Here is a 21,771-nt window from a genome sequence, read left to right on the forward strand (position 1 = left end):
TACATTTTGCGCGTTTTGTTTCTAATTATCTTTGAAAAAACTAATTGCTAAAAAAATTCAAATACGGTACGAACTGTTTCGTGTTTGTTTTAGAAAAAGCAAACATTTTAATAATTTTGAGTTTCCGAATTACAATGATGACGACGACAGAAAATACCCGTAAGCTACCCAAATTGATAACTCTTAAACCCTAGTTCACAAATCATATGATATAAGAATTAAATATAACGATAACAAACTAAGAGCACTGAGAAAACTATTATCATATATTGCAAAACCATTATTGGAAGGATGCATTACAAATCATTCAATATTTGCAAGTTTGTACGGCTCACGAGTTTACCATGAGGAACTACCATTGACATTGATCGTTAACCGGTGTGTAAAAGCTGCAATTAAAGGCAATCTTCGTTGGCCTTGCAGCTCATATAGTTCATGAGCTACCACAACGCTAATTATGAGCTTTCAATCACGATTGACCTATTCGTGTGAATGGTGATCGTAGCTGAGCTCACTGAAGTGAGTCACTTGGCGCACCAATGCTACATTGTCTTGATGCCTCGATTGTCCCGGACCCGACCGAACCTGAATGTCGGTGTAATGGGGGAATGTAGGGCTCACCTGTTACAAAGCCCTTCGGTGTGTGAACTTACCAAATTCAGGCCAGGTGGGCAAGGCCTTCGCATGGTACCGCCTGAGGTTTTTCGAGGAAGTTCCGCGGTGTTATCCAATAACTGAGAGGGTTTCCACTCTTTTGCGTGCTCCCAAATTTAGATGATAACTTTAGAACATAATTTAACGTATATGTATTTTATGCGTGAATTTATGGGTAATAAATTTCCACGAGTGTTTATGCTCGTATAATTCCATTTTTAATGCATATTTTGCATTAAAATGAATTCTAGCGAACAATAACCTATTTACATTTTAATTATGTTGAGAATTTATATTTAAACAATAATATAAATGTTACAGGTACTTTCCCGCTTTTAATATTCAATTACGGCTGAATGCTAATATGTTAATATGTTGCCTTTGAATATAAGACTATTCCGCGAAATAGTTATGATGCAGTGGCATAAATGTATTTTTAATTTCCATTAATCATTAACTGTACAATTTTTTTTATCGCAAGAAGAGCCATTTAATTAATTAGGACATCAAAATGACGCTATTCGCGTTAACTACTTTTTAATTTTTCATTGACGGGTTTAAAAATGGGTGGTATCCGTCCCTGATAAGTAGGAATAATATAATTTCATATGGGAATAATTTAATTGTATATACTCGTCATATGTGTGTACCCAATTTAATCGTACAAGAAAGATAAACATTGGCAAGGATGATCGTTAAAACCTGCAATCCAGGAAACTTAAAGAAGATCCCGTTAGCATGGTATCCGTTGATTAGTTTTTAATACGAACGTTAAATTGTCAAGTGAGGTAAGTTTGAAACCTTCATAGTTAAACATCCTTTTAACTAATTAGTTTTTAGTGGAATTTTTAAGCTGGAAACTAATATGAATGGGATAAGATATTTTAAATAAAATCAAAATAAGTGATTTTGCGCCAAATAACAACTATCAGCAGTAATAACACGTGAATACTATAGATATATACTTTTGCTGTAAACTCAGCCACCTGAAGGGGACGACCCTGCAACTTAACCGAGATGGAAGAGGAAACAGAGAGGGGCGTTATCGAGCGACGATTTAAGAAGCTACTTTTCCCGATAGGAACTAAGAAATTGATAATGGTTGGAATAAAAATGAAGCTTGGAAAGGGTAAGTCCAACCAAAGAGCATTCACATGCGCCTTGCACAAACATATAATTAAGTTTTTTAAATGTGGGGGCGAGTGAGAACGTTTGCATGTGATGACCTAGGTTAGGCTCAATTTTCAGTTGTTAGTAACTGTTTAAGATTATAAACTTAATCATGAAAACTTTCTGACCCTCTCCATTGCAGTTTCAACGCTGAAAGATTTCATTTAGGGAAAGTGCCAATATCATTGAAACACGCCCGACAACGCGGAGCTTTCTTGGTTGGACACCATTAAATAATATCTACGATAGTTTTGCAAAACAGTAAGATGACCCAATTCACTCTCGCAAGCACTTTCACTCAATGTAACTCACAATTCAGTGGTGGGTTCATGTAATTAGGGCCATGTCTAACATTCAGTGGTGTTATGTTTAATACAATTCACTGGTAAATTGGATTATGCATAACAGACATTAATTTACGAAGTGTTAAATTTTTTAAATGCTTTAGGGGAAAGTTTTTGTTATATTTTGAAGCATTTAAGCATCAATAATATGCCATTAGCTGTGTTTTAAATGTACAACATAACACGTCCTCAGAACGCTTTATATGTGTTGACAATTATTTTGATAGAATAGGAACGCATATACTCACTAGGATTATTTTTTTACTAATATTTTTTCATTTCGCAACATTAATTATCTAAGGCCATGGGCCAGGGCTTAGTTTTTTCCTGTCAAACCTGTGGTTTCCGGGGAAGTTTTGGTACCCAAAAATTTTCACAACATGGGCTCAGCTTAAACACCACCCTGAATCGAGCCCTACAGTTATTATTTCAGCGCTCTACTCAATAGACAACCACGCCCCGGCACTGTATGTAAGTTGTCATATTTTAATCGGTACATGCTTTCGTTGGCTTAATTTATACTGAGAACTAACAAAACGTTTCTGATTATGAATTGAAGTAGTAGAGAGCTTTTCGAAAAGTAAATTCATAAAAGATGTAAATGCGATGCTGGAAATCACAGCGGTGGGTCCCAGAAATTTTGGATAATAATTACAGTACCGAGTTTGATGGATGAAAAAGAATATTTAAAGGTTGTAAGTACGAAGAAATTTCACTATAGAGGCAATTGATAAATGGAATGAAGAGAGAAACTGCGGAAGTCTGGAACTAATCCAGGAAACGTAAGTGCAAAAATTACGGAAAAATAAAACTGGGGTTAGGCAAATGGGATCTCAAAGAAAGATTTTGGTGAAATGAGGACACCATTTTGGAAAAAAAGACAATCAAAAAATGAGTGAAAAGATAAGTTTAAAACTGTCTAGTGGAAGGTATATTGACACACGGAGCCGGTTGTGAAAATATAATTGAAAAGTTTGATGATGTGGATCAAATATAGCGGGAAGAAAATGTAACGACCAGATATTCAATGACACAAAGAGATTGAAGAAGCCAGTATGGTAAATGGTCTTTAAGTAGCACGTATCCAGGATGCTTATGTAAGTACCCTAGTGGTCCTTAATGGTCTTCTCTTCCGGATTTACGATGAGTACTTGCAGTAATACGTAGTTGTGCTCTCACCAAAGAAAACTAAAGCTAAAACCAGCAGCCAGTACAAAACTATTACCCTGATTGCACATTCATATACCGTATGCATTAGCGTTATCCGAAGCTCTATAGTAAAGAATATATGTTGTTCCCTTGATAAAAATATCAATTTGGATATCGTAAAGAAATATAAACAAGAGAATAATTAACACTATCCTTATATATAGTTATCGAAAAAAATTAATATGCTATAAGCCAACATTTCTACCATTCATAGATTAATAAAAGGCTTTTTGTAATGTAATGTGGGGCCTGATATTTAAAATATGGAATGGGGTAGGATTTTTTAAAGACAGGATCATCAATGGACTCTACACAAAGCCGAAAGAAATAATGAAGATAGACGATAAGAGTAGGACCGCATTATCTGGACGGGTGTCATACGGAACTGCTCAATGTCATATCTCGTTTTTATTATATACATGGTATATATAAGAAATTATTGAAGTGGTTCAAGATATAAACAGAGGCAGGCATAAAGGTTTAGGTTATGAAATGATTGCTTGGCGGTATGCTGGTGGCATAAAAATTTTTCCGGTAGTGAATAAAGCCTTCAAGATGCAATGATAGTCATGGAGGGACTTAGTAAGGAGGAGTATCAACTTCCACGGAAAAAGTCCAAAAAGGTCATAAATGAAGTATGAATACTAAGCCCGTACAACAAAGGAGGGGAAATCTAGCCAAATATTAGAGTTGGAAGGTTAAGCTAAGAGGCAAAAAAAATTAAAATTTTGAAAGTTAGATTCTGGGGAAGGAAAAGGTGACAAAAAATACTTATAGGCAGCAGGGGAAAAGTAGCAAAAATGATACTTTGTTAGAAAGGAAATGTTATAGTGGTAATATATTCTTCTTTAAATAAAATATAAACTATTTTTGAAATATATTGTCCAATGGATAGGAAAAATGATCAGTAATGAAAATAGATGAACGATAGAATGATTTACTTCAAACTTTAGTGATAAAGGAAAATGTCAAAGACCTCATGAACCAATAACCTTCGATGAAGAGGGTTTAAGATAGGAAAAGATAATTATACCTTTAGGAAGGAAATAAAGACAGACGGATGAAAATTATGGAACACATTATAAAATAAAACAGCCAGATAAAATCTATAATTGAAGAAATAACATAATTTAAAAGGGAGTGAGGTGCACCCCGGATAGAGAATATCTTACATAATTATAAAAGCTAGATGTAGTAATTGTCGTGAATCGGAAAGAAAATGTTTAGCTCAGGAAGGTTGGAGAGCTGTTATGTCCAGCCAATTAAACGATCGAGGACCACCAAAGAAATGCAATAATTTTTATATCGATCAGTATATACAATGCTTTTGATCCAGCCATATTTTGCAATGTTTATTTCGCTACACACGTTAAACATTACCCTTCAAGTGTCGAAATAAATATTAAACCCCTAAGGTAAAGTTTAGACACCAAATAATTAATTTACAATGTTGAATTTGTTTGACGGCAAACAAATTTAAATCATTTAAAGCCGTGGCACTTTTATCCAGGTAATATCAGATATTAATGATGGAGAATTTCAGTACAAAACTGTGGTAATTGTGAAGGGCATCGAAGGGTTGAAAAATGTTTGATATTTGAAGTTGCGTGAGCGATTACTATAGCAACTCATCAAGTTTGTCAATCTGAAAATTCTTGGTGACATAATTCAAGTTTGTATTAAGCCAATGAAGTATTTCCCAATTTTTTTTATCTGAATTTCCATTTTTGTAGGAATCCGGATGCCATCAAAAAATCCACTAACTTCTGGGCTCTCTACGCTAATTCTTTTGGTGAAAGGTTAATCAAGTAATCATTGCACCAATTCAATTTATTCGTCTTTGACTTTACGAGTATTTTATAGCCTTCCGAAATTCATAAAGATGGAACACCTTTTCGCCCAGTTGTATCATGCATAGGCTCACCGTCATACAATAGCCTCCGAACTGAATACCATTTTTAGACAATCCACTAGTCTTTCAGGAAAATAGTTAAGTGTTAAGAATTCCATTCACTTAACACGTATTCTTCACCATCTTTCTTTGCCTCCCAACTTCAAACTAGTTTTTCTTTGACGTAAAAAATTATTTACTTCTGTGCCCATTCAAAAAAATTTGTTACTCGCCAAGGATTTACTGAGATACTCCAACATGAGCCCTGTGTTTACCAAAGAGCTCCATCTACTCATAGAAATGTGTGCACACCAAAATTATTTTTTATTAAATAGTTTCCTCTACCATAAAACGGACAGCTTAGCAATGGGATCTTCCCTGTCTCCTCTATTAGTAGAAATATTTCTGGGCAATTAGAATCACAATTATTAAATTACAGCCGTCTTATCCTAACTAATATTTTCTGATGGTATCGCTATGTGGACGACATCCTCAGCTACTGGACTTGGAGTATGTATAAGACAACTAGACGGTTTACTTAATCTTTTAAATGCTAAGCACCCTAAAATTAATTTCACCATGGAAATCGAATCCGGGAAAGAGTTGAACTTTCTTGACCTTTCCATATCTATCATACAGGTAGATAATAAACATAGTTTTGCCATACGCATGAATCCATATCACAGTGATGTGATCATCACAGCCTATTCCTGCCAACCTACGAACCAGAAACTGTCAGTCTATCATTCAATGATACACCGACTTGTTGATTTACCCCTACTATAAAAACTTTCAACCTTGAGCGGGACACCATAAAATCAATAGTATCCAATGGGTATAGCGCAAAAATTGTTGCGAATCCCTTAAAGAAAAAAATTAAAATTAAAGCTATTTTACAGTTATTCTCCCTTACTCCCACACAATAAAAGCTCAAAAAGTGGTGTCGTCAATTATTTGTAGGTGATCTTTTCAATAAAATTGCCCGAAAATGTAGTAAAAGAAAATTTCATGTCTTTTTATAATCCACATACTCGGGGAAAACTTCTTTGTTGCAACTAAGACAAACCAGAACCCCTCTTACAATCCGGCATTCACCAAGTAACATGTGATTCCTGTGATACGTGATACATAAGCCAGGCTGGAAAAAGCTTCAAGACTAGAATAAAAGAACATGAAAGATACTGGAGGACTTTTGATGTAACATCACTTCTAGCTCCCAATCACTGAACTTTTTCTATTGGCGCATATTTCTTGAAATTTCAGGTCAATTATTAAATTTCGACGGCTTCATTTCATGCTTAATAAGCAGAAAGACAGAATTTAGAGACACACTCTTATATTGACTTTGTGATACATTGCTGGGCCAAGTTAAAATGGTATTAATATTTTTATACTAAAATAAAAATAAAATTGGTGTGCTTCCATACGTAAAAGTAAGAATACTACATAGGATGATTTTTATAGATTTCTGTAAATGTGAATGGCTAGTCATAACTTTCATCATGATTTCGTTGAATTTTTTGGAATTATAGCGTAGAAATGTTACCTAACAATGCCAGCTCGCCCCATCTGTGTTTTAGATTCGAGGGAAATCATTTCACTGAATTCCTTTTTCTACTTATTGATTAACGTGGAGTTAAACAAATCTTTGCGACACTTCTATGTGATATTGAAACAATTTTTAAGGGAATCTATGGTGTTTTCTCTCCTTACTGTTAAATGATCGGCACGTTACTCATTCAAATTTTGTAAACAGAGAGAAAACCATTGCACTCGAATAAGTCGGTGGACCCCTATGACTTATTGAAGCGTTGGACTAGTTTTAAAGAAATGAAAACCAAATTCATCCGAGTAATCAAGGGAGAATTCAAGGTAAAAGTGGGATATTTTATGCATTTCGATAGAAGTTAAAAATATGAATCGAGAGAAAGAGCACCCTTCATCCCAAAAGAGGCCAGTTTTTAAACACAAAGTACGTGTTGCAGCGCCAGGTTTAATAAAACTCGTTCCGAAACGGCAGCTGAGTTTCCTATTCCTCCTGATTCCTAACTTGTATAACATGACAACAGTACCTCAGGCCGATCGATATCTGTAATGGACATCTCAATTTCATGAAGTATGCCTCCGTTATTCCAATTCCTTTTTCAAAGGGCGAGATGGGAGAGAAAACTCGTTCTTGGGATAGGTCTCTCTTTGAAGCTTGTATGATAACTCTCCCAGTGGTTCATCGTAAGAATCTGCTTAAAAACATCTAATGAGTATTTATTCTTAAAATTCTAAATATCTGTATCGATATATTGTAATAGCCATAGAAATGCCCTCGTTGAGAAGCATAAAATAGCTCGTAATACGTTGGACTAAAAACTAGGCTAGGAAGATTTTCAGTCAGACATCTTTGAAATTTCGTTGTATGTGCCAAAAATAAGAAAGTTCAACACATGCAAGGCGTTTGAAATTTTAAGGCAGCAATACAAAGATATTAATACTTTTGAAATGTTATCATAAGTACCCAAATATTTCTTTCTTAATCCATTCGTGTGTGTAAATTGAAGTGTTACCATGGCGAGGATTCTACTGCGTAATTCGATTAATAAGTGACGGACTGCGTCACTGCAGAGCTTTTTACCTTCAGGTACAACAATATTTACTTGAAAATGAGGAGAACTTAGGATATTTCTAGGTGTTGATGAAAATATAACATTAAAATATGCTTGATCACGACGTTAATTTAGCATGATTACGTTAAAATCTCGACGAGGTAGGGCACTCAATACAATCACAATGCAAATTAACACATAAGCAATCTCTCTTAAATTTGGCATCTCTTTTTAGAGAGCACTGCGCAGTTGAAATAATGTACACGGTCCAATTAGTCATAAGGAGAGCTTGGGAAAGCGTGATTGTTTGATCTCGTCGTCTTGCACTCGTGGATACGATTCATAGACCGGAACAGACTTCCCTCTTCGACTCTGACGGCTGTCGCCGGGAAGCCGAACACGCGGGCTTGCAAAAGCAAGCGAGGAGACGGTATCCAGGGCTGATAATAATTATTGGGGCTCAGGTGTTTGAGTACTCTCCGCTCGACCGGTGTTCTTAATGATTTCTGCCGCAACAGCATTTACGTATATAAAAGCATGCCTTTCGATGCTGGAACGAAGAAAAATCCACCTCATTGTTTCCAAAATTACGCTTCTTTGATAAATCCGAAGAGGAAGTTATGGTAATTTATTCATTCCAGTGGTATATTTATCTTTAAACTCAATTCCAGGAGCATGCCTCTCCCGATTTATGTCAGTTTTATTCCGTCTCAAAACTTAAATAGGCTTGGGGAATATATTTGTGCGGCAAACCCTAAACTTTTGGAATAAGTCGCACCTTAGATGAATCATGTTTTTTGTTTCGCAGCAAGGTTCAGATGATGAATTATTCAGGGTGACACCGCATTTGCAATGTCACTCCAGGTGGAGGCGGAGTATATTCCACTTTCATTTTTCTCCGAAAAAAGTCTATTACAGCGGTCTAAGGTTTTCCATTGTAACTATTGTATTTTTAATCCCTCAGTAATGTATGCTTCATATGGAGTCGTAAAGAAATGTCTAAAATAAAACTATCTTCTAATGTAACGAAGATATGAAACAAGACGTTAAGGACAAAAATTATAACTAAATGCTAGTATTTAGATGAAAATAATATGCAACTGACTGGAGAATTTTGGCGTTCTTAGTTAAAAAAGCCTTAAGCACACTACTTGTTCATATATATACGTATTTATCATTATCGTATTGTAAGTAAGTAATAGACATTGTTTTTAGTACTCTTGACAAGCTATTTATATATATATATATACGTATAAGTTGTGTGTATATACATATAATACATATATATATATATATATATATATATATATATAATAAATATATTATATATAATATTAATAAAATATTTATATTATATATTATTATAAGGTAATCTACCGGTTAAGGTAGATTTTTGGGTGGACACAACTACCACATAAATATTTTGTGGCTCCTAAGAAAACACATTTCAGCAACCTAGTCTACATCAGGTCCCTTTTCATCTCTGAGCACTTCCTTCCTCCCTTCATCCCGTCCAACATCCCTATCCTGTTCCCACCCTTTCCTTGTTTGCCTAACATTCTCCCCTCTATTACAGTCTTCAACATCCCACTACCGATCAATGCGCCCTTCATCCATTTTTCCTGCCTCCATAGGATTTTTCCCTCTCTTCGCCCACCATACTAAGTACTCCCTCATTTGTTTTCTTCTCGGTCCATTCCACCTTCTCCATTCTTCTACACACCCATATTTTAAAAGCCTACGATCTCCGTCTTTCCTCCTGCTTCAATGACCATGTTTCCGCGCCGTACATAGCTACGCTCCATATCAAAGTTTTAACGAGTCTTTTCTTAGTATCCTTACTCAACGTCCCTGTCATCAACTCCCTCCTCCTTGTGAAAGCCTCTTTGCTTAGCGCAATTCTTCTCCTTACGTCCCTACTACTTTGGCCGTGTTGGTTCAATACACTGAACTACCTATGTTATATATATATAATATGTTTATTATATATATATAGATGATTTCGTCGAAGTAACACGGAAATGTTGAATAACAAACTTGGACACCAGCAAACAATATAAGAACACAGCTCCGTCGTCATCGGAAGAAATAGAAGTAATCCTTTATATATATATATATATATATGTATATATATATATATATATATATATATATATATATATATATATAGTACCATAAAAACATTAATCGACCCGAAGGTCGGTTTGATAGGTGATGGTAGAGTTCATCCAGTGCTAAGCCGGACGGCATGTGAAATTCACACATCAGAGTAGGGGGGCCAGTTCCTTTCCCTGTGCCGGTTATGGTTTCCCAGGAAGATCTGGTACCCGAAAAATCACATAGCTTGGGTGCAGCTGTAGGTACCCAGAGTGCATTGCCCTGGCATTGAACTAGGGCCCCTCCGGTCAGCAGTCCAACACTCTATCCCCTAGAATACCGCGACCCATGTATATGTATATATATACACACACACACATTCAAACATGAAATCCCGCCAAACGGGGAAGAAATACTCATTCACATAGAAATAGATATAAGGAAAAGGGATGCATAAAGCATCGCTGATCTCAGTGTAAATTACGTTTACTGGATAGCTGAAGTGGTTGAGAGCATCCGCCCGGCAAGCGGAAAGATCCGGAGTCCAAGTCCCGATCTAGGAAGTATTTTTACACTCGTGATTTGCCTAATTCCCCCTTCCCCACCTCTACTGTGTTCGTCCTTTATATGTGTTCCAATCCCTTTTCCTTATGAGTATATATATATATATATATATATATATATATATATATATACACACATATATATACATATTTACTCACACACATGGAAATAGATATAAGGAAAAGGGATAGGAACACATATAAAGGACGAACGCATATATTATATGTAATATAAGGCAGTTAGGTAGGTAAGGCAGTTAAATCCGGATAAATGGACCTTTTGTTGAAAAGTATATTCATTAAAATAAAATAGAACTGTAGATGAAAATCCTTTTACATGAAAGTAGTGGTATTTGTCGAGAGTAACATTACTCAAAGTAACCCCCTTCAGGTGTAATGACCGCCTCCAATCTTTTCTTGAATCGATCGCACGCACTCTTTAAAACAGCGATTTCCATATTCGCGAATGCTTCTACGATAGCGGTGCTCACAGATGCGATATTATTGGTGCCCGTCTTATTGTTGACTCTTTCGAATACGCTGCAAACATAAAAGTCGAGAGGGTTTAAGTCCGGGTAATTCAAGGGCCAGAACTCCTTTGACCAGAACATATCAATGTTATCTGAGAGCCGGTTTGGACTAAATGACTCGTATGAGCTGGTTCACTATCCTGTTGAAAGACATATTGTCTCCCCGACGCCATAGTAACCATACACGGTTTACCGAAATTCTTCAAAATTTTCAAAAAATGCAAAAAAATCTCTGAAATTAGCGCCTTAGCGTTTCCTCGATTGAGGTTTCCTCACCGGGTTAGCAAAACCTTCCCCAGATTCCTCCGAAGCATTATACTTAGTCACAATATCGTAAACAGTTGATCTGTGTTACCCGAGAAATTGAACTAGTTAACTGAGCGAACGCCCAGCGAGAACACTTTCAATAATAGCGGCTCTTCGATTGTACTCCGCACTTGTACGTAACATCTCGGCCATTTTGAGGTTATGGCTGTTTACTAGACGCCCATAGCTTTCAAGAACGCCATTTGCGACCTCCAGTGGAACTACGATATGGCGGGAAATACAAATTGAAATTTTTCCGTAGCGCCTCACCCTGTATAACGTTTTGTATTGCGTTTTTGTGTACATTGCTGCAAAATCCCATTTTTTCCTATGATTACAGGGTTCATCCGGAAAATGAGTGTACTGAGCTCAAAAAAAAAAATTATTACACTTTTACATATCTTAAGCTAATATTCCTCAAAATAGGACCCTTGTGAGTCGATACACTTGTTCCAGCGGCGTTCCCATTCCTGGAACGCTCGTGCGAAGGCATCATCGGGAACCTCTCGAAGACACGTCGTCACGGCCTCTTTGACGGCGTCCAAAGTCCCGTATCGCGTTCCTTTCAAACTCCTCTTTATCTTCGGGAACAGAAATAAGTCCGGTGGTGCCAAGTCCGGGCTGTAGGGCGGGTGCGGCAGCGTTGCCACGCCGTGCTTGGCCAAGAAGTCCGACACGACAAGCGCGGTATGAGACGGCGCATTGTCGTGATGCAGCCGCCAGATGTTTTTGATCGCTGGCCGGACGCGGGCGACTCGTTTTCGAAGCCTGTCGAGCACTTGGACGTAAAATGCAGCATTTACAGTTTGTCGTTCAGGTACAAATTCGTAGTGGACGACTCCCCTTTTGTCAAAAAAGACAATGAGCATCGCCTTGATCCGAGATTTGCTCATGCGAGCTTTCTTTTGACGGGGTGATGATGGGATGTGCCATTCCGCACTTTGTCTCTTCGACTCCGGGTCGTACTCAAAGATCCACGTCTCGTCACCCGAAACAACGTTCTCTAAAAAATGTGGATCATTTTTGCAGTGATCCGCAAGTTGTGTCGCGATTTCCAAACGATTGAGTCTTTGATCATCACTGAGCACTTTCGGCACCAACTTTGCACAAATTTTTCGCATCTGTAATTGCTCCCTAATAATCTCGTGCACTATTGTTTTTGGCACATTACACTGCTCTGCTATCATCCGAACACGAAGACGACCAGAGTTCAGTACATCTTTTCGCACATTTTCGTCGGTGAGTGTCGTTGATGGGCGTCCAGGCCGTGGATCGTCGTCGACCTCTTCTCTGCCCTCCACGAACATCTTGTGCCACCGAAAGATCATGTTTCTGGACATGGCTGACTCCCCGTAAGCCTGGTTAACCATACCGACAGTTTCGGTAGACGATTTTCCAAGCTTTACCGCAAATTTGATGGAATAACGCTGCTCCAAAAACTTCGGCATCGCGTTCCGTGACGTGGGTCGAGCGTGGAGGTTCGCGTTAACAGAGCTCCTCACTACACCACAGCTCAGAGCCGACTGCCTTTTTCAGCGTCGCTTGCCAACATACCCCCCTCCAATCGCAGCCCGTCAGAGCGGTGCTGGGCGCGCCTGGAGCGGCGGGAAAAAATCAGTACACTTATTTTCCGGACGAACCCTGTATATTTGGAAAAGATTAAAATTTAGCTTCTAATACATAATGATTTATTAAATATTGAGGCGTATGGTTTTAGTATTTGTTTGTTAAGATTGTGCTTTAAGATTTATTTAGTCAGCATTTAGTCTGGCATGGAACGAAAAAACTAACTTCTGCTCTTCGAATTTATTATTTTAAATAAATTTTTAATTGTAGTAAATTTGTTCTACTTTGAACTGCTATTAGACAACGAGAAAGGTGCATGAGTCATTGCTCAAAATGCTTATTTTCTGCACGAATATTCTCTGTTACCAAATGAAATAATCCGCGAGGTGAAACCGTGTTATCCAAGCTGTTCTTCATTGCTTATGATGAAATAATATTGTGAAATCTGATATTATGGATTCATCAGAAATCAGAAATGTTCTGCAATCGTAAACAGCTGAAAAACAGCTAAGATGAACCTTCAGAAGATTTTTCCTGATTGATTAATGAAGCTCATCTAATATTAATTATCCAGGCAAATGTTTAATCTGCCTTCACGAGTTCTTGTTCGTCTCCGAATTAAATTCTTATTGCCTCCAGAAACGTGCAGTTGGCAACAAATAATGCAATTGGCTTAATTAGAATACGGCTTCTGTAATGAAAACAGTAGTTACTGCAGCTTTTGCGTAGCAAGGTACATAATGTCCGGAAGATGGTTTTAATTGAAAACACTGGTGTGGTTAAAAGAGCTTTGAGGAAAATAAACGGGAGGAGCGAGTTCAGATTTAGGCAACTCTAGGATTCAAGGAAACGTAACCTTATACTCCTTCTTCTGGGACTGATTTACTGCACATTGACCGCACCAAGAGCGCTTGAATAAGCAAGGGGTCCGTTTGCGCAGGTCCGTTTACAAAGGCTCGTTTGCGAGAGCTTCGTTTGCAAAGGCCGTTTACCAAGGTCCGAGACACTGGGGCAGAAGCAGCACTCGGCCATGACGAAAAAAACATCCCATTAACTTGAATAATAACACCTTCTCCTCCTTGCAATAAATCTCACGAAACATTTTCGTCGATATTACATCCGGATGGAATGCGTACGGCACGTGAAACATATTCTTCCCTCCCTCCACGGACGAGAGCTATACGGATGCATTCTTGTGTAAAGTGGAAAGGGTTTTTGCCATTGAGAGGGTAGAGGAAATGCGGTAATGTGTGAGAAGGAAAGCTTATAGGAGGCAAGGTCGCTGGGCCTGAGGTTTGCTTTCGTTTTTCGCGATGAAAAGCGAGTCGTAGTAGGTTATGGGTTAATTTCTAGCACAACAATTCAGGACTTTAGAGAAATGACGACGTTGAATCAGGTCCATTTTTTAGGGGTTTTAAGGAGTAGATCGGGTTCTGAGGGAATCTGTAAAAGGAATCTAAGTCCTCGTTCCGACATCTTTCGATCATTACCTAAGTTCGGTTGTGTAAAAGTGCTACTCGAGCTTGGATGTACTCAACAATTTCAGGTGTGAACTTAGGGTTCGGATTTATCCCTACTGCCTCTTGCTCCAAAATTCAAGCCATAAAAGGAGCATTTTATGGCACGTAGCCGAAATGATCGGCGAAACCTTAAGAAAAAAACAAAGATTTGTAATGAATTTTGGATGACTTTGATTTGAAGCTGACGTGAGATGGTGCGCGAAAATTAAACCAGTGAAAAACAAATATTCAGAGGCTCGGATTACGGGAGTAAAGCTCAATTGGTGGCTCAATTGAACACAACTCCACTTCATTAGCATTTAAGCATGCGTTACATGTATCGGGTATGAATTTAATAGTTTAAAAATCGGTAATAATTAGCTACATTATATTTAAATGCAGGTATGTTTTGAAGCATTTCTTTGTCCTTCACAAACAGGGAAAATGTGTAGTGAAGACACACCATTAATTTTAATAAGTAAATTAATAAAAAACTATATATACACATGCATAAATTACATTAAATTATTATATATATATATATATATATATATATATATATATATATATATATATATATATATATATATATATATATATATATATATATATATGCACAAATTATTAAATATACATGTATCCTTTTTTTGGGATCACCCTAGTGTATTCCCAAACGAGTCATACTTAACCATATGGATAGATATAAGAAAATAAAGCATAAAATAAACTTAGATCCAGCTTTAATAGAATCATGATTTGCACGAAGCACGGAGTGACAGCCGTGACTAAGTCTTATCATGAAAATGAAATTTTGAACGGAAAGGGTCGTGTTCATCAAGTCCTTTTCCTGCATCGTAAAAGTTAATTATCTTCAAAACGATAAAATCGAGCTTCGAAAGCAGGACGTGTAGAAGTTTTGGGATCTTTATCGCTCACCATTTCTCGCGATAATAGGTTTATTACTCTTGGGTTTTCAGGTAACGGTCTAATGGGTCATGGGGACTTGGCCCGTTAGAAGGATTTGGGGAGTTGGGGAGCGAAATTTATCTGCGTGAATTAAGCAGCAAGAGACGAAAGAAACTATTTGAGGGTCTACTTAACTTATTTATCCAAAATAACGGAAAATAATGTAAAAAATGATAATCATAGCTCTTTTATTCTTTTATCTCTCTGGTGATGTACGTGCTTTGGAGAGACATGGAAGCATGAATGCCGAGAGCCGTTGATAAAAATCGCCGGGATTTTCGCCGATGAATAGAGGACGGTGAAAGAGAAAATAGTAGAAGAGAAAATGGATGGAGAGATAGTTGGAGATCTGCCAAAGTACCCCCTCTCGTTCTCATTATTTTATCCCACACCCACACTCCTTTCTATCCCTCCCTTTCTTTTTCTCTCACCATGATAAGCCGCTCGTACTCCAGCTCCACGTGTGTCCCGTTGTAGTAGCGAGACTCAGAATCAGTGTCTGGGAAATAGAAACCCTCCCGGCAGACGCACTTGTAGCTCCCGCGACGAAAACCCAGACCGGGGATGGCCAGGCACTGTGATGAAAGAGAAAAGTTATATTGGTAGGGCAACTAAACGTCGAAGGTTTACCTTAAAGATAGTTATTTTTTGTGAATTATTATTTGATAGACTACTTTTTTTAAGCTAGGTTTTCAATCAACAGATACTGTACACTTCTACATTTTTTACACAACAATTTGCATCCCACACTACAATAAACTGTTCTTAAATTCCGCATACGATCTATAGCCCTTCTTTCCGTCCAACATTCCTACCCTACTCCTATCTCGCTCGCCTAACGTCCTCCACTTTATCACTGTCTTCAGAATTCTATAGACAATCAAAATGCCCTGCTTTTATCTTTCCTGTCTACTTTGAATTTCTTCCAACAACTGTGTCTCATCGTCATGCCTGGTACTTCTTCGTTTGACTTACTATCCTTCCATTTTAACTTTTTCATTCTACTGCTCAGCCACATCTCAGAAGTCTCCAATACACACCTATCTTCTTGCTTTGACGAACAAGTTTCCGAGCCGCAAACAACCACGCTCCATTCCAATGTTTTCGCTAATTTTTATTTGACTGTCCGTGTCATTAATTCCCTCATCCTTGAGAATACTTCTTTGCCAAACCCAATTCTTCTGCTTATATCCCTGTCAACATGAACATCGTGGTCGAAGAAACTTCTAAGATGCATAACTACTTGGGCTAGTTGTTCCCTAATATTTAAACGTTTGACTAAGTTTTACTCCGTCTCGAAAACCTCACAAATCACACAAACTACGGTGTGTATATTTTTAGAATTGGAGGAATAGCTTTATTAGCTGTATGGTCACACTCATATCTTTGACTGAGTATGGAAACGAAGTACCATGAATATTGGAGCCTATTAAATGCTAGTAAATTACGATTCCAAGTCTGTAAATGGGGAAAGGTTACTCGTAGCTGTGAAAAGGATTAATCTGATAAACTCATTCCCAATAGGATTTATCAAAGCATGGTTTGTTTCTACTCTCGTTGAGGTTCTCGTCCAAGGACAAATTTATTGTTGTTATATTATCAAACAAAGGGCATGTAAATGTGCGCGAATCGATTAAGCGTTTAATTAAATCTTGTGGAGTAGCAATTGAAATTGAATGTAGCCATAGCAACTTAATTTCTTTAAAAGGGGTTCAAACTCCTTTGAATGGAGAATAACGAGATTTCCGAAGAATTTAATGTATTTTTAAGGGAAACTGGCAGAGTGGACGATTTCAGTTTTTCAAAATCACAGTGATATCCAATTATTTAGTGTATATTTTATTAATAGTGATGATGGGTCAATTTTTTCAGAGCTTTGGTATTGCGTGTAGTCCTTAAATTAACCGTTTTCTCAAATCGCATTTATGCTATTATAGTATAATTAATGTTTATAATTTTAAATTTAATTAATTTCTATTGTGTTTATTTATTCGGTGCGCGTTATGTCTCCATTTTCATCTGCACCGCATTTTAGAACAATTTATTCAGTGCATTTTCTCTGATGGAACCGAGTGGTAGCCAAATTAAGAACTAAGGAGAACTAAGGGTCATATAAACTCAGCCGCTTTAAGATGAGATTCCCATTAGCTTTGTAAAAACATGTAGGAAAATTTAATTTTTTTTTGCAAATATTGCATTCAAAAAGGTGGTCTGTCAAATTACTAATGTGAACAACTTTAATCAGAGATTCATTGAAATATTTCATTATTATTTCAATTTAAGCTTCGGAATTATATTCACCCATCCTCAGATTTTAATTAAGTTTGCGGGAGAAGGAATTCTGTATCGTGTTAAAATCTGTGGTGAGGCATGTTGCCAGGGAGGTTTCCGACTTTTAAAGAGGATAATTTCATTAATTTTTCGCAAGTTTCGTTCCTGAGTAATAAGTTGAGTATTATTGTGCGGTGGAAAATTATATTTACTTAAATTACGATGAAATTCTTGTGCCTATACATTTAGATGACAAGTCAATCATCGATTTAAATGCGTTTTATAATAAATTAAATTTCCAAAGCAGGAAGATTTGAAAATTTAATTTTTTTGCACAATATTTTCGATCACGTATTTTTATTACCGGAGTAATGAATTCCAACGTGTTTATTTCGCGCATTGGCGTGCACACAGGACAGTTAATTTATTTTTTCACGTGTGATTATTAACCATAATTCATGTAATTCGTCATATTGCTCTTGATTTACGAGTTTATTTTATTCTCTTTTGAATGCGCATTTAGTTACAGTGAACACACCAGTAATAATTAGTATCGATACTCACATTGACGATGAAATTGCAATTAAAGCTGTGTACGACGGCCAAATTTTCTAAAAAATATCAATGAAAATTTTGCCATTTAAATTAATTCTTCAGAGGAAACTATACACAGATAATAATGCAATGATCCACTGAGAAATTAAATCAAACCCCTAGTGAAAGATTTACACGCCATCAAAATATGGATCAATTTTCGCGTTCCTTTCTCCCGAAAATATAATGTTCATTGGTCACATATCATTTGGCCATCACTCTCTCCTTTAACCCTGAAGGAAGATTAACCAGGGTAGAGATATCACCTCTCCATAATATTTTTTATGCCGCCAACACTTTTACCGGGCCAATAAAAACATTCACATTTGGGTCACTGCTACCACAGCTGTGCCGTTAAGCGGGCACTAACCTCAGTTGTCCTTTTCTTGCACTTGTCCGAGGCAGCAAAGATATTGAGCTGAGTTGACGTTGGTGGAAGAGGGCACTGGTCGATATCAACGCGCCTGAGATCAATGTCGATGCCGCTCGTACCCCTGGAAGAGAAAGATAAATGGCGATATGAACTCAATTTCTATGCTACATTTGAGTATTCTTTCGATCATTTGAAGATGAAGAATAAAATGTTAATAGCATTAAGGAAAATGATTACAACATGTGGAGGTTTTCCAGTACCGTTTTGTAATCAAAAAATAAGTTGCTCTAAGATAAGTGTACATTTTTAACACTGCGATTTGGCTTTAAGTAAGGCTCGCTTCTTTTCTTTGTAATTTTTTTACGTGACATTAAAATGTTACCAAATACACTGAAATTGCTTTAATCTCTATATAAATTGGTGGTTTTTGATTTTTTAATTTTTTTCTGTGCATACTCTCATGCTGGAATTCAATCACATTTTGACATGTACACGCTGTTTATATCGAATTATTGAGCGTTTTTTCTCCATTTCAGTGTATTTTTATATCGTTTCACTCGTTATTTCTCGATATCTTCTTCTGCGGCTCTTCTTTGTGATCCGAAGATTCCTCGCAGCTATGGTATTACGAAATTTGCCCACCCATGTACGTACCTGCAGCATTCCCTTCGCTTCTATTATAGAAGAAATGACGCGACTTTGAGTACACGTAAGCCTTCCTGGGGTTCGACTCAACCTATGTTATTGGTCAAACTCATTAAGAGGTTATTTCCTCAAAAATCCACCAACACATTCCAATAAATCCCGTATAATACATAAGGGATTGCCTTCTTTGGCTCTTTCAATTCTTCGACTACTCTCTAGCGATATGGAATAAGGAGGGAGAGTGGAATCTGGAGGAAGGGAACCACTTGGTCCAAAACTCTCCAATAAAGAGTCCAATCAATCAATTCTATCCCTTGCTCCTTCCTGCTCGGCATTCCCCTTCGTCCTGCCATTTTCCCCGACCGCCACGGACTCCCCCCTCCACTCCCTCCTCCCCTGTGCATTCTGGCTGTGGTTAGTTTGCCCTCCTCCTCCTCTACTCCTGGGTCGAGGGTGAAGGCGATGATGGTGGAAGTCCGCGGAGAAGCACACACTTCCCCACATTCCGAATCGCCACACGGGAGTCACCAATACATGAGAGGTGGATTAGGGAGGACGGACGGAGATGCTTGAATTCCCCATCACGTGAATCAATTTCAAAGTTAGAGACCGATCAAGAAGCAAATATTTTTTCTTCATCTTGTCTTCTTTCTACGGGGTCTCGCCCATTTCCCTCTCGGAATCCCCCTGAATTATTGTTTTCAATTCGGGCCCGGTTAATCAAGATTCTCTCATTTATGTGCGCGTGTGCGTTTGTGAGTCTTTGCAATGGAGAAAGAGAGAGAGAGAGACGGCGAGAGGGTGTATCCGGGGGCCGAGGCTATTCTTCTTGTCGGACGTGTTCACCTCTCTGCTGTAAAAGCTGGCTCCGCCGGCGAGTAATGTAAACTGATGAAAGACTCCTCGCGCGGCCCTTAAGATTCAATTCTGCCCACGTCCTACAAGGAAGGGACGATTGCACGTCTCTGCTCGTCTATATCTCCACTCTGAAAGTGAACTGAGAGTTTCTCCGCCTCAGTAGTGGTATATAAGCTCCGTTTTAATAGCTCAAGTCCAGGAATTTCGCCAGTTTCTTATATGATCCTACCGAAAAGTTTAATCCAACGGGAACTTGCATTTACGTAGCCAAGAGTTTGATGACTTAGTCAAGGAAACAGGAAAATTTTCTGAGTTTAAATCAACTAGAAACTGGCGGTTCCGAACAAATTAAAGTTCTTCTTGACAAATTTGAAGCTACGTCTCCGAGCGTCTAGAGTAAAAACTTGCGTGAAGTCATCTTTGCGTTCTGGATACATCCAAGAATGTTAAAAATCAGCTTTTCAGACCTACTTTAACAATAAAATTTATACTACTAAATAGGTTTTAACCAACCGTTTTATCAAATAGTCTCTAAAAATAGGTAATATATACAGGGCGCAACACCTTAACTTCCTTTTTTGAAAGAGTTTTGCGTTTGAAAAAAGGAAGTTATGTTGCCGCACCCTGCATAAACGAAAGTACAAGGGGAATTCAAATGAAAACCGAACACCCGACATAGCATAGTCCGCTAAGAGCTAGAAGCTAGATTTTTACCTATCGATAATGCCGTCAATATGGTAGGAGAACTACATAGTGTCAACTCACAAACGCACAAGTTGTTGAGTTTAGGACCTTGTTGTGCGCGGACTGGTTGTAGTAGTAGGTGTTCCGTTTTCATTTGACTGCCTCATTTCATACATTACCCGAGAAGTTGAAGAACACCATTAGGTAAGACTTCGCTGAAAGGCTTTCTGCTCTTGCCAAGAACTAATATATATATATATATATATATATATATATATATATATATATTAGTTCTTGGCACATATATACATGTATATATAATATATATTATATATATATTTCTATAATGCACAAAATTTCATCGCAGGAAGATAATCACCAGAAAGTATTCCAAAATTATTTTAGTGCTACGTATAAACCAAACATATAGTATATAACTGACAACAATGTATTTTTATCTCACACTTTGTTTTACTGTGAACACGTAATATGAATTATCCAAATAATCAACACTGACTAAAAAAACTGAAAGTTGCACGGTAGGCTATAATCTACCCAAGGAATAAGAAACATTAATCCTCGATTTCCTCTAATGAAAGATATTTCTTGAAGATAAAATGATAAAAATAATGAAAAATTATGTAACATGTACATTTTTCTTTCTATTTAATACTTAATATTCTATATAATTCTAATTCTTCTTCACTCGTGTTTTGCTATAATAATTTTTAATTTTCACCCAAAAATATCTCTGCGCCTACCATTCATCTTCTAATTTTATTTTCTCATGTTGGATCGTTTTAAATGGTCAAGGAGACTAAATAAATATACGTTTTCATGATTTCATAATGAATTTTGGCCAATAATTTCGCCGATTATAAATTGGAACTTTTAAATATTCATATGTTATGAACGATATGGTGTTTAACCGAGCCAGATCTTTGAAATATTATT

The 21,771-nt window shown here is 37.3% G+C and overlaps 1 protein-coding gene across 1 annotated transcript in view; it reads right to left on the reverse strand.

Annotated features, from left to right (window-relative positions):
• LOC139689989 (uncharacterized) overlaps nt 1-21,771 on the reverse strand; it is a 335,109-nt gene that overhangs the window by 148,038 nt on the left and 165,300 nt on the right. The window contains exons 5-6 of the mRNA XM_071587153.1: nt 18,628-18,751; nt 15,824-15,967 (exon numbers count right to left, since the gene is read on the reverse strand). Of these exons, the coding sequence (XP_071443254.1) occupies nt 15,824-15,967; nt 18,628-18,751 (268 nt within the window). The remainder of the gene's footprint in view (nt 1-15,823; nt 15,968-18,627; nt 18,752-21,771) is intronic.

The sequence above is a fragment of the Hetaerina americana genome, unplaced genomic scaffold (assembly GCF_022747635.1).
Source record: "Hetaerina americana unplaced genomic scaffold, ioHetAmer1.1.p SCAF_3, whole genome shotgun sequence".
Taxonomy (NCBI): domain Eukaryota; kingdom Metazoa; phylum Arthropoda; class Insecta; order Odonata; family Calopterygidae; genus Hetaerina; species Hetaerina americana.